At 54.2% G+C, this 12,679-nt stretch overlaps 1 protein-coding gene across 1 annotated transcript in view; it reads right to left on the bottom strand.

The window, feature by feature from the left end:
* Positions 1–7,269: 7,269 nt before the first annotated feature.
* The window catches only part of LOC119110031 (xaa-Pro aminopeptidase ApepP), a 49,396-nt gene continuing 43,986 nt past the window's right edge, over positions 7,270–12,679 (bottom strand). Inside the window, exons 13-17 of the mRNA XM_037233780.1 lie at positions 11,831–11,927; positions 10,517–10,582; positions 9,365–9,441; positions 8,532–8,627; positions 7,270–8,039 (exon numbers count right to left, since the gene is read on the bottom strand). Coding sequence (XP_037089675.1) covers positions 7,800–8,039; positions 8,532–8,627; positions 9,365–9,441; positions 10,517–10,582; positions 11,831–11,927 — 576 coding nt within the window. The 3' untranslated portion in view covers positions 7,270–7,799. The remainder of the gene's footprint in view (positions 8,040–8,531; positions 8,628–9,364; positions 9,442–10,516; positions 10,583–11,830; positions 11,928–12,679) is intronic.

Genomic DNA, 12,679 nt, shown 5'->3' on the forward strand with positions numbered 1-12,679 from the left:
GGTGCGGAACGGGATGGTCATGCGGCCTGGGGTCAGGCGTGGGATGGTCATGCGGCCTGGAGTACGGCACGGGATGGTCATGCGGCCTGGGGTACGGCACGGGATGGTCATGTGGTCTGGGGTACGGCACGGGATGGTCATGCGGCCTGGGGTCAGGTGTGGGATGGTCATGTGGCCTGGAGTACGGCACGGGATGGTCATGCGGCCTGGGGTGCGGTACGGGATGGTCATGCGGTCCTGGGGTCCGGCACGGGATGGTCATGCGGCCTGGGGTCCGGCACGGGATAGTCATGCGGCCTGGGGTCCTCCTGCGCGGTGCCGAGCAGCTCATACCTCTGCTTGGGTGATCGAACGGACCGCGCCGGCTTTACTTTGCTATTGATCGATGTGGTGTTCCAAGCACCAACGGTGTTCCACTTCAGTGACGCTCTGCCCAGCGAGGAGGCCAGCTTCAGGGGTGCACTGCGCCGTGACATCACCCGAAGGCACATGCTGCCGCCGCCGGACGACGCTTCCCTCGCCTTTTGCTCAACTCTGGTTATCGTAATGGCGACGTTATCGAATGATCGCCTCGCACCCAGACTCAGCCCGTGATTGCGGCGGTGGCGTCGGACACGTAATGACCCGACGCCGGCGCCGGCGGCAGTCCCACCCTCCCGGGCACAGGTCAGCAGGTGGGCAACGCGGGAACTCGGGCGCTGGCGAGGATTGACGTCCCGGCAGACCGGCCCGGGTCTGCTCTACGGCCGGCCTGAGCGAGGGCCTCGTCTCCGTATGTGGAGACACTAGGGAGATGATTATAAGCATGCGTTGGGGTGGCCACCGGTCAAATGGTGGCAGCGGGGGTGGCCGAATGATCAGATTATATCAGACCTATTGCTGTGGAGTCGGCGAGTCGGCCTGCACTACGGCCGCAGCTTGGCCCGAAGCGTGGGGCCGGGGCGCCAGTACAGCGGCGTCACGTGACGCCGGACAGTAGCGGGGGCCTGGTGACGGACACCGGGGTCGGCCCTGGCTGACCGCAGCCAAGCCCCGACACGGCTCCGACTGAGGCGGACCGCAGCCAAGCCCCGACACGGCTCCGACGGGGGCTTCACGACCGCCGGGGACCGCGGGACGAGCAGGAAGCGCCTGACCGATGGGCCATCTGGCGGTTGACGGATGGTGAGGAAGGAGAAACAATGACTGTAACGGGCCGGCATCCGACAGCCGCCGAGCCCCGACATCCCTGGCATCCGACAGCCGCCGAGCCCCGACATCCCCGGCGGCCTTGTTGACGGCTGGCGAGGCCACGTGGAAGACGAGTCGCTCCGGGGGCTCCTTTGGTGGTGGAAGGTAAAAGGCCATTGATACGCTCGCTAGCATATGCACACACACGTGGTGTGAGTGAGCAACTATATCCCAGATGGGTAAGGACGGCGTTTTATCCGGGTGAGGGGGGGGGGCGTGAGCTGGTGTCTAAGGGGGGGGGGGCGTGAGCTGGTGTCTAAGGGGGAGAAGGACGTGAGCTGGTGTCTAAGGGGGGGGGGGGGCGTGGGCTGGTGTCTAAGCGTGACTTGAAACACTCTGAAGTGTGAGTTATTGCAGCAACAGTGCAGCATAATTATACTGATTTGCGATGCCAACTGATTGTCGCAGTCTTACAATTCCTCTATTGGATTTTCTGGCCTGGTCATTCGTGAGTGTGGGTGATTACGCTCCGTTGGCAGTACATTACACGGTCATCGCAAGTCGCGTTTAGTCAATTACATTCAATTACACTAGTTCCATTGGCAGTTTGAGCCTGTTAATCATCGCCAGTATAACGCGAAGTGCCACTGCACACTGGCTGTCGTCACGGCACGGTACGACATTAAGCAAGGGTCTTAAACAACACGCCCATTTACATCATAAACCGAACGATGGGCGGGGAGCGGCGCACGACACCGCGCCGGCGGGCCCCGCCGCCAGCGCTACAGCCATCCGCCGGCGCGCGCCACGACTGAGAGGGCGCCGACTCAGAACATGCCGCTGAATATGCCGCAGCACACGTTCTACGTAACTGACATGCAGCTGTCTAGTCCGTTAGGCCACGCCTTAAGAGACATGTTCTCTCCTGACGAACAGATGAATTCTGCACTGATAAATCAGGTACTGGTCGGTGCAGTGTGCCCAGACGCTAACGTACAAGCCATGGGCTGTAGCCGACTGTTCACATCGTCATTTGATGCAGTCAGCAAGCAGACTTGAGTGAGATACGTGGACCTGGGTGAGATAAACAGACCTGAGCGAGGTAAGCGGACCTGAATGAGATAAGCAGATCTAAAAGTGATGAACAGACCTGCGTGAGATGAGCAGACCTGAGTGAGGTAAGCAGACCTACGAGAGATAAGCAGGCCTGCGTGCGGTAAGCAGACCTGAGTGAGATAAGCAGACTCGAGTGAAATTATCAGACCTGAGTGAGATTAGAGGACCTGAGTAAGAGCAGACCTGAGTGAGATAAGCAAACATGAGTGAGGTAAGTGGACCTGAGTGAGATAAGCGGGCCTCGACGAGGTAGGCAGACCTGGGGGAAAAAGGTGACGGTAACTCAATCACTAATATACTGGATCTGACCGAGAAACCACAACGCCACGGATGAGCGGATCCAAATATGTCGCCTAGAGAAAATGGCTGCGTTCAAAGCTTATGCAACGGGCCGTATTGTCATTAAATTCTGGAACAATGATCTAGTCAGCATTTGCCAAACGATTCACTTCTTAGAACGCCAATTTATCAATCATTTTTGAATGAATCCACGCTTGGCCGGGTTCGTTTGACGCGTCTCCGACAACGGCTAGTGCATGGTCGTTGTCGGAGTGTTTTAAAGCCGCGCGTTCAGCACTGTGTCTACTATCCGTGAACACGGCTGTCTGTCGTTTGCTGTGATGTGTTCAGAACAGCTCCCGAATGAGTAACCGCAGAACGCTAAAGCCTTCAGCATTATTCACCAGATGATCTCTGCCGCAATGTGTTCAGCAGTGAACCAGACTTGTAAGATAGCTTATACTATCATGATGCTTAATCAAGCCGCGTGGTGTTCGAGCCAGCAGCACGGTCAGTACCCAAGATAATCAAAACAGATTAAGACCTGTGAAGCCTTAATGACGTATTTCTCTACGACCTGCATAAAACATGTAAGAATCATACGACATTAAACAGCATGCCTGACAAAATGTCAGTCACAGCCTTATCCGTCGTTCAAAATCCCACGCTCATTCAGAGAAACACTCTGCCACTGGTCATATCCGGGGCCATTTAGGACTAAAGTATCACTATTAATCAAAGCAAGCAGCAGACATGGGGGAGGGAGGGGCCTAATGGCCGACTGGTTAGGGCTTCGGCTCCCAAGTGGAGGCTCGGGTTCCAAGCGCGGCTTACACATAGCCCTGGGCGTTAAGATGGCCACTGCAGTTGCTGACGATCCATAAATCCGTAAAGGTTGTTGAGATAACGTGCAATGCGATTTCTAAAAAAGAATAGTGGCACATTATGTATTTTGCTCGTGTTTTAAACACCCACGTAAAATATGACATGTCTACCAATGGAACGTAAACTTTGCACAGTATACTACAGTATGCATATATATATATATATATATATATATATATATATATATATATATATATATATCCACATTTGCTATATCCAGGGCAATTAAGGCTTAAGGTACCATCAGTATTCAAACACGCATTGATATGGTTTCTATTGATGCATGTTTCAGAGACAAAATGTTTCATAGCTGATATTTTTTGCCCCTTAGATAGCGACTTTTCTTCTTTCTTTTTCTTCTTCAAAATTCTTCAAAATATTTGTTTACCACCATCGGAGAAGTGTTGAGAAGGATGAGTGTATTCTTGTAGCGTTTTATTGTTTCTGTCCACGCCATCACACAACATAAAATATTGATATGTAGTAACAGCATACACAACATTCATGGTGGGGTAGGATCAAAATTTAATCTCAACACGCATGTTGTTCACACGTCGTTGTTCGGCTTGATGAAATGGCTGCTATCATATAAATTACTATTGGGTACCAGGTATATGAGCGAACACCGGAATGGTCTCTATCCGTCAAATCGCCAACTTATTGCATGTTTTTAAGACGGTGTGCCAAAGCGGCACGTGACGTGAGGCCATGGAATTTGCTCTAACGGAATGGGTGAAAAATAGCATCGCACTGACAATAAACACACACACACACACACACACACACACACACACACACACACACACACACACACACACACACACACACACACACACACACACACACACACACACACACACACACACACACACACACACACACACACACACACACACACACACACACACACACACACACACACACACACACACACACACACACACACACACACACACACACACACACACACACACACACACACACACACACACACACACACACACACACACACACACACACACACACACACACACACACACACACACACACACACACACACACACACACACACACACACACATATATATATATATATATATATATATATATATATATATATATATATATATATATATATATATATGGTTTGCTCAAAAAGCGAAACTAGAAGTGCTGGAAGCGGTTTATATCCAGGATAAAGACCCAACAATCAGCCGACAGATATATGATGTACGGATGTACGGGTCACACTGTGGTTGTGGGATGAGCAGCCGCTTGCGCCTAGGGATTGGCAATTAAGTGGTCAGTAGCGCCGGACAAAGACCGGTGGACGTCCCGGTGCTCATCACCAAATGAGGTGCCTACTAGCACTATGAATAACAGCAGCTATTTCATAAACTAGATGGCCGGTTTTAAGCAGCATGCAGGCATACTTCGTGGTTTTGTTACGACGCGACCACGAATGCTGACCACGGTAACAGAGTCCTGCCAACGGACAGGACATCCTCAACCTCCGACACTTCAGTCCATAATTCCAGCGCTGCACACGACTGTTCTTTTTTATCAGGGACATCCATGGGTAACAAGATAACAAGATGTGTGAATATGAAAGTACCACCGCGGTGGAGCGGCACGATGTGAACACTGCAACGAGGTGGTCAACGCCAGGTGGCGAAAACAATCACGGTTTCGTGTGGTACTCATAGATTGCGTTGGTGTGAACTGCGTGTGAGTTTTTAGTTATTTGCGAAGTGTTTATGGTGGATAGTGATATGAGTATGAGCGTTTGATCTATCAATTAGCGATTGTTTAGTTGCTAGGCTTCCGCTGTCCGTTGGTTTCGTCTGTACAGAGCTGGTACGTGGAGATGACATAACATAGCGTGTGTCCTTAAATCGACATTTTGATCTTCGTGAGCCATCCCTCTTCTGCGGACGTGTCTCCCGGTCTGCCAGTTCCGGGTCGGTCCTGCGGACGTGTTTCCCGGTCTGCCAGTTCCGAGTCGTTCCTGCGGACGTGTTTCCCGGTCTGCCAGTTCCGGATCGGTCCTGCTGACGTGTCTCCCGGTCTGCCAGTTCCGGGTCGGTCCTGTGGACGTGTTTCCCAGTCTGCCAGTTCCGGGACGGTCCTGTGGACGTGTCTCCCGGTCTGCCAGTTCCGGGTCGGCGTCTTCAGCTGACGATATGGGCGCTTCTGACTGGATTAACGCAACCAACGCAGATGTGTGCCGACCACTCAGCCGTGGCCAGCCGGTTTACAACACGAATCCTGAGGTCTTGCTGACCTCAACCGAAAGTGTAGCTGCGCACAGCGGCTGGGGTAGTCGGCTGATGTCCGTTACCAGGTAAACTACAGCCCTGTTTTCTATCGTCGCCGAAGGAAGTGTTCAGCACGACAGCAAAGCCTTGGTTCGGCAGCAAGACAAGCGAAGCAGCGACTGTCTGCTAACTCGCCACCAGCCTTCCCGGGCGCTTTTCGCATTAGAATCTGTGCGGGACCAGGAGAAAATGGCAATGGATTTAACGCTTATCACAGTCGTACGTACTTCCAAACTTCACTGCGGAAAGCCTCATGGTCTCAAAAGCTCACGGAAGACGGGCACCAGATTAATCCATCCGTGCCGAGGTTCTCTGTCGGGCGAAGCCATTCACACCCGAATTGAAACTCGATCCCGACCGTTTGCATGGTCAGTTAACCAGACAAGCCCCAGTAACACCAGCTTATGACCGTCCATCTCGGGAATTTATTGCATGCCATGGTAATTAATGGCCAACCGCGTGAATGTTAGGGTCAGCGACCGTTGCCAATGCCCAACCGCGGCATGCCTGTGCTACACAGCTCTCGTCTCGAACGGAAACAACTGCTCCTGTGTAGCGTGGTCCGCTGTTCTTTTGCGATCTGCTCGCCGACAGCCAAGCGAGTAGAGAAAAGTTTTTAAGTTGATGCATAAATGACCCCACAACGCTTCTGCTCCTTTTTGATAGATGCGATATGTCGGATCATGAACGAGATCTTCACGCTATCAAGCTGGCGCAACAACTGCTGGGAGCGCGTCACTTTGGATCGTGATAAAATCGCGGCTCGGTAGCCAGACAAGCGAAGCAGCGGATCTCTGCGAACTCGCCACCGGCCTTCACGGGCGCTTTTCGAATTAGAATCTGTGCGGGACCGGGAGAAAATGGCAACGGACTTAGCGCTTATCACAGTCGTACGTACTTCCAAACTTCACAGCTAATTAACCGGCGTGCCGGCCAATTAACAGTCTCGCTCTGGCAGTCTAGTTCCCGAGTTCCGCTCGCGGGGACAGGGGAGACCGTGTCTCGGCGCTGCAGGGTAAGAGCACAGCCATGGCTGCACATCCGGGATGGCGCAGTGTACGAAGACAGCAATCAGAAATTCAAGAGATGAGCAGCATTTATGAATTTCCTTAAAACGACTCCTTTCCTCACCGACAGCCCTTTCCCGCATAATGAGGTGGTTTTCTCCCAATATACACGATAGATGATTAAGCTCTATGTGCGCCCAGGTTGCCAGCTTTGCACAATGACACAATTGACAGATAACGTCAGTTCCATTTAGAAGCCTGTCTCTGAAGGCAGTGTCGTCGAAACCAAAACGGTGGCGACGGAGAACTCCCTGAGAATATGGAACGGGAGGCTCAGAATTTTTCTTGATTTCCCTTCATGCAAGGCCAAAGGTCGCTAGTAGTTTCAAGTATGGGAAGACGGCTGTACCACAGCCATTTGTGCCGTCCTGCTTGCACAGACGTGCTCGCGTCTACATTGTGATCACTGTCCGGTGGTGCGGTCATGGGTGCAGTAAGTCGAGTATTGGTATATTTGGCATTGCTCAAGGGGACGCTCTCGTTGGTGCAATCAATGTAAACCAGGATTACTGAATTCACAGCACTTAAGGCTCCTTGACCCGACACTTCTTTTGAACAGCACATCTGACATTGAACTGAAGCATGGAGTACGATGGCACCGTACATGTGAAATCATATGCATCCGAGCACGTACGCTTTTTAAGTTTTTCTCACCAAACATGTCAGTTGGATTTTGTATTCCGCTACACTTCGCGATTCGTCTAACAACACGGGAAGGTTGTGTTTGGACAAATAACTGACCCTGACACTGCAAGATGGCGAAAATGTCAGTTGGGCTTCCTCTGACACGACAAAGGCAAGTTGAGTAGCATGTCAGTGCCCGATGTTTTCAGCACCTCTTGCATAAATCGAGCTCACAAAAGCAGGGCATTCCAGCAACCAGGAATACAGCAGTTGTATGAATCGACACTATCGACAACGCAGCCATTTGTACATCACTCCCGCATTTAAACACCAGTCTGACTCACATGATCCTGGCAACACTGATTGCAGCTGAGGTCAACCAGACCAGCATGACCGTGCTGCACTTCACCGGCAGCCCGGCTGAGCTGATGGTGAACCCAACAGAAGGCGCTATTTTCGCCGGCCGTATAGGGGCCGTTCGCGCCTCGAGCCACTTGAGAGCACGCTCTCGTTTCTGCCGTTTGAGGACAGGGCCCACCTCCAGTTGCACTCGGCGGTGGTACTCGTTGAGCCAGACCAGCTGCGGGAAGAGCAGGGCGTTGGCAGCCGTCGCTGGGTACATGGACGCGGCAGACAAAGCTCAGCGATAGGCAGAGCCCAGCACCAATGTCAGGGGACGTAACGTTACGCCTACGACGGGGCATGACAGACAGCAATTGCAAACCAGCCTTGCGTCCGCCTACACCACCCTGACCTTACCTGAATACCATCGCAGTGGTATTCTACCCGTGCGCCGTCAGAAAGATTCGACTACACGAACTATTCGAAGAAAGATCCGACTTGTGGTGCGACACGTAGTCGATACTCGCAGGCTCCGAAATTTAATCCGGAAAACCGTGCGGCTCTACATTTCGAGTAACACACTGAATTGTTCCATGCAAAATCTTCAGGCGACATCGCTCGTCCGCAAATGACAACGAAAGATATGCGTGTCAGAAACGGAAGGCAGCGTGTTTCTGACAAATGAGTGTCACTTCCCTGTGTCACCACCTCACGCATGATTCCACCTCACCTGCCTCCGTGACATCATCTCGGGGATGATGAGGTTCCTCTCGAACGGCACCAAGGTAACCGGCTCGAAATGCATGTATGGACCGTCAAAATTGTGCTGAAACGAAAGCCACACGTTGCGGTAAACACTTTTACGTTTCGCTTTGATGTCTACATCACCGTAGCAAACGACTTTCTGCTGGCACATTGTGGGCATATAAAAAAGTTTATTTCGGTTAGCAGAAGGCCATTGTACCTGAAAGATTGGCCGGCACAATGGCACGCAATTCTTTTATCCTCTTTCTTGCTTTGCGAAGTGCGTACACGCACACGTCACCGCTGGGCGCACTGGGACATGTGGAAGCAATCGCTGTGCGCTGCGCACTCGGCGTGCAGTGCAGTGCAGTGCAGTGCAGTGCAGTGCAGTGCACAGGCAGTCACGGCCGTGCAGGGCTACGTGCACGCCAGTTCATAGGCAGTCACGCTATACACGATACATGCTACAGGGTTGCGTGTGTCAATAAACGCGCTTTGATTAGTATTGATCATGCCCGATTTTTCAAGCTTCCTGTCTCTGTGCTGCTGTGATTGCATCCACCAACACGTTGTCCGTTGCCGATCATTAGCCACGTTTGAGCTTCTTGTCTCATGGAAACAAGAGCGTCCTTCAAAAGACACGCTGACAAGTATTAATAATGCCGGGGTTGGTGCCCGCCCCCGCTCCCTCTGAGCCGTTGCACCTGCGTCAGAGCTCATGCCGCTCGGCACGTACAACTTCAACAGCCGGATGTCAGAGTGGATGGGATGGCCGGGTGGGGCGTCAGCCGCCAGCACCAGCTGTGCCGCCGTACCCACCTCGGTGTCCAGCTCCTGAACAAACAGGATCGTCTCGAGCCGTATGCCGAACTCTCCGTCCTGGTAGTAGCCCGGCTCTGAGAAACACCAGTCAGCCGTCAGGCGCACTCCAGTCCAGCGACCGAGCGTCCACTCCAGCTCCGAGCGTCCACTCCAGTCAGGCGACCACTCCAGCTCCGAGCGTCCACTCCAGTCGGGCGACCACCCAGAGCAGCCGCCTGCCGAGCGTCTACTCCAGCGACCGAGCGTCCACTCCAGCTCCGAGCGTCCACTCCAGTCGGGCGACCACTCCAGCTCCGAGCGTCCACTCCAGTCGGGAGACCACCCAGAGCAGCCGCCTGCCGAGCGTCCACTCCAGCGACCGAGCGTCCACTCCAGTCAGGCGACCACCCAGAGCAGCCGCCTGCCGAGCGTCCACTCCAGCGACCGAGCGTCCACTCCAGCTCCGAGCGTCCACCCAGAGCAGCCGCCTGCCGAGCGTCCACTCCAGCGACCGAGCGTCCACTCCATTCAGGCGACCACCCAGAGCAGCCGCCTGCCGAGCGCCCACTCCAGCTCCGAGCGTTCCACTCCAGTAGGGCGACCACCCAGAGCAGCCGCTGCCGAGCGTTCCACTCAGCAGCCTCGTCACTAGTGGGACAACACTGGTGCTGGTGCCACCACCCACAGATGGTCACCACACCAGGCACCGTTGCTGTTGCTTACTATCGGGGTTAGCATACTATGCCTATTTTTTTCCGGCGCGAGCGGGCAATAACCAGCCAACCGCCTGAGTTTCTCAGGGGGGCGTGGGACAACACATCGCCGCACCACCTTCCCATTGAGGGTCAGCTACTGGGATAGCAGCAGCCGGAAACCATAGACAGGCCTTCCAAGTACTAGTTCGATACCCTTCCAAGTCAGCTATGTCACCCCGGCCCGCATGACCTTTCAGTTGGGCTCCATAGTTCGGGCGTGTAGGCTCTGCAGAGGACTGGATGCACGGCATTTCGGCGCTAACGTCTGCCACGAACACTGGAGGACGGCTGTCATTCAGCGCCTGTTCGTCCCGAAAATATCGCGATTTGAGTACATATCGAATAGTGACTTGATATTCAATCTAGGTGGCGAGGACCGCCGTGTAGTAAAAAGTCAAAAGGTTTTGAGTCGTACCGTCCGAGAAAAACTGGCCTTTCTCCATCAGGTGACCAGTTCCTCCAGGTGAGATGAGAATAGGTCCTGAAACACAACACACTCGCAGTCATCGGCCATATTTCAGCGGCAATGTCGCATAAAAGAGCCGTCCTTGTTGTGTGTTTCATTCGGCTGAGACAACGCGCACGTGAAACTGTTAATTACGACCGTACTGTGGCCCTTCTCGGTGCCGACTGTGTGTTATCCACGCACGCACCCGCGCACACACGCACGCACGCACGCACGCACGCACGCATATATCACGCCAGGCGCACCTGCCACATGACTTGCGGCCCTAGTGCCCTGTGAGCCTGGCTGTGACCACGTGGTACCGTTAGTGTAGCGGCAAGTTCCGCGTCTGGGAAACCAGACGTGTGTGGAACAGTTCCCTGCGGTGCCAGTCTTTCCCGCCAGGGCGTGAGGCAGGCGCTACCATAGAGCCTCAGCAGCTGAATACGTCGTAAAGCCCCAGGCACGCCCTGCCCTGGGAGGACGACCAGGACGGGGTTGAGCAGACACCTGGTGGACGCTCTGAGCACCAAAGCTGCGTACTTCGGCCGTCGCGTACTCGGCCCAGGCCGCGGCCAGGGACCGCGTTACGGCGGCTCCGTCTGAACGCTGGCCTGAATATCCCAGCATGTTTGACGTCAGTTTTATTCAAAGAACACAAGAGTGGCGACTCAAGCTATGTATAGATCGGATCTAATGCCGCCAGACCCAAAACACATCTTGAATATATTCAAACAGTGCGCAATAAATAGGATGCCAGCTTCTCCAATAGCACTTTAAAATGAACGCTTCGTGACGAGAGAGGCAACAATTTGGTGGCAACGAAAAACGTGCCAGCAAGCCGCGAATAGGATCGCGCCACGGCGGGTGAACGCAGCATGACGATCCCACGGCCGTATCGTCCGCAGGCAAATCTTTAGACATTGTCCTCACCGTCTTGACAAAATTTCTCCAAACCGGCCAGGAGGACCTGCACTCCGCAAAGAGGAATGACTCAGCGTCACGGCCACCGAGCACTGCTGCCATTGGTCTGCCCAGCGACCCTCCTGCCCCCGTGGATGACTAGGTAGGCCCCCTGTGCCACCACTGACCCTCGCAGATGGCTTGGTAGGCCCCTCCGTGAGCCACTGACCCTCGTGGATGGCCAGGTAGCCCCTCTGTGCACCACCGACCCTCGTGGACTGCTAGGAAGGCCCCTCTTGAGCGCCACTGACCCTTGCAAATGGCTAGGTAGGCCCCTCTGTGCGCCAGTGACCCTCGCGGATGACTCTCTGCGCCACTGACCCTCGTGGATGGTCAGGTAGGCCCCGATGCCGTGTCCCGATCCATGTCGATAGTTGAGGCCGGCCTTAAACAGCGGCTGTCGAACCATGAGGCTCATCTGGAACAACCGGACGACAGGCGGTCATGACCGGACGACAGACGGTCACGCCCAGACGACGGTCGGTCATGGTCAGACGACAGACGGTCACGGCCAGACGACAGACGGTCACGGCCAGACGACAGACGACAGACGGTCACGGTCAGACGACAAACAGTCATGGTCAGACGACAAACGGTCGCAGTCAGACGGCAGACGACAGATGGTCATGGTCAGACGACAGACGACAGACGGCCACGGTTAGACGACAGACATTCACGGTCAGACGACAGACGACAGACGGTCACGGTTAGACGACAGACGTTCACGGTCAGACGACAGACGACGGACGATCACGGTTAGACGACAGACGGTTGCGGTTAGACGACAGACGGTCACGGCCAGACGACAGACGACAGACGGTCACGGTCAGACGACAGACGGTCACGGTCAGACGACAGACGACGGACGATCACGGTTAGACGACAGACGGTTGCGGTTGGACGACAGACGACAGATGGTCACGGCCAGACGACAGACGACAGACGGTCACGGTTAGACGACAGACGTTCACGGTCAGACGACAGACGACGGACGATCACGGTAAGACGACAGACGACAGACGTTCACGGTCAGACGACAGACGACAGATGGTCACGGTCAGACGACAGACGACAGACGGTTGCGGTTAGACGACAGACGATCACGGTCAGACGACAGATGGTCACGGTCAGACGACAGACGACAGACGGTTGCGGTTAGACGATAGACGA

The sequence above is a fragment of the Pollicipes pollicipes genome, unplaced genomic scaffold (assembly GCF_011947565.3).
Source record: "Pollicipes pollicipes isolate AB1234 unplaced genomic scaffold, Ppol_2.1 Scaffold_2555;HRSCAF=2994_pilon_pilon_pilon, whole genome shotgun sequence".
Classification (NCBI taxonomy): Eukaryota; Metazoa; Arthropoda; class Thecostraca; order Pollicipedomorpha; family Pollicipedidae; genus Pollicipes; species Pollicipes pollicipes.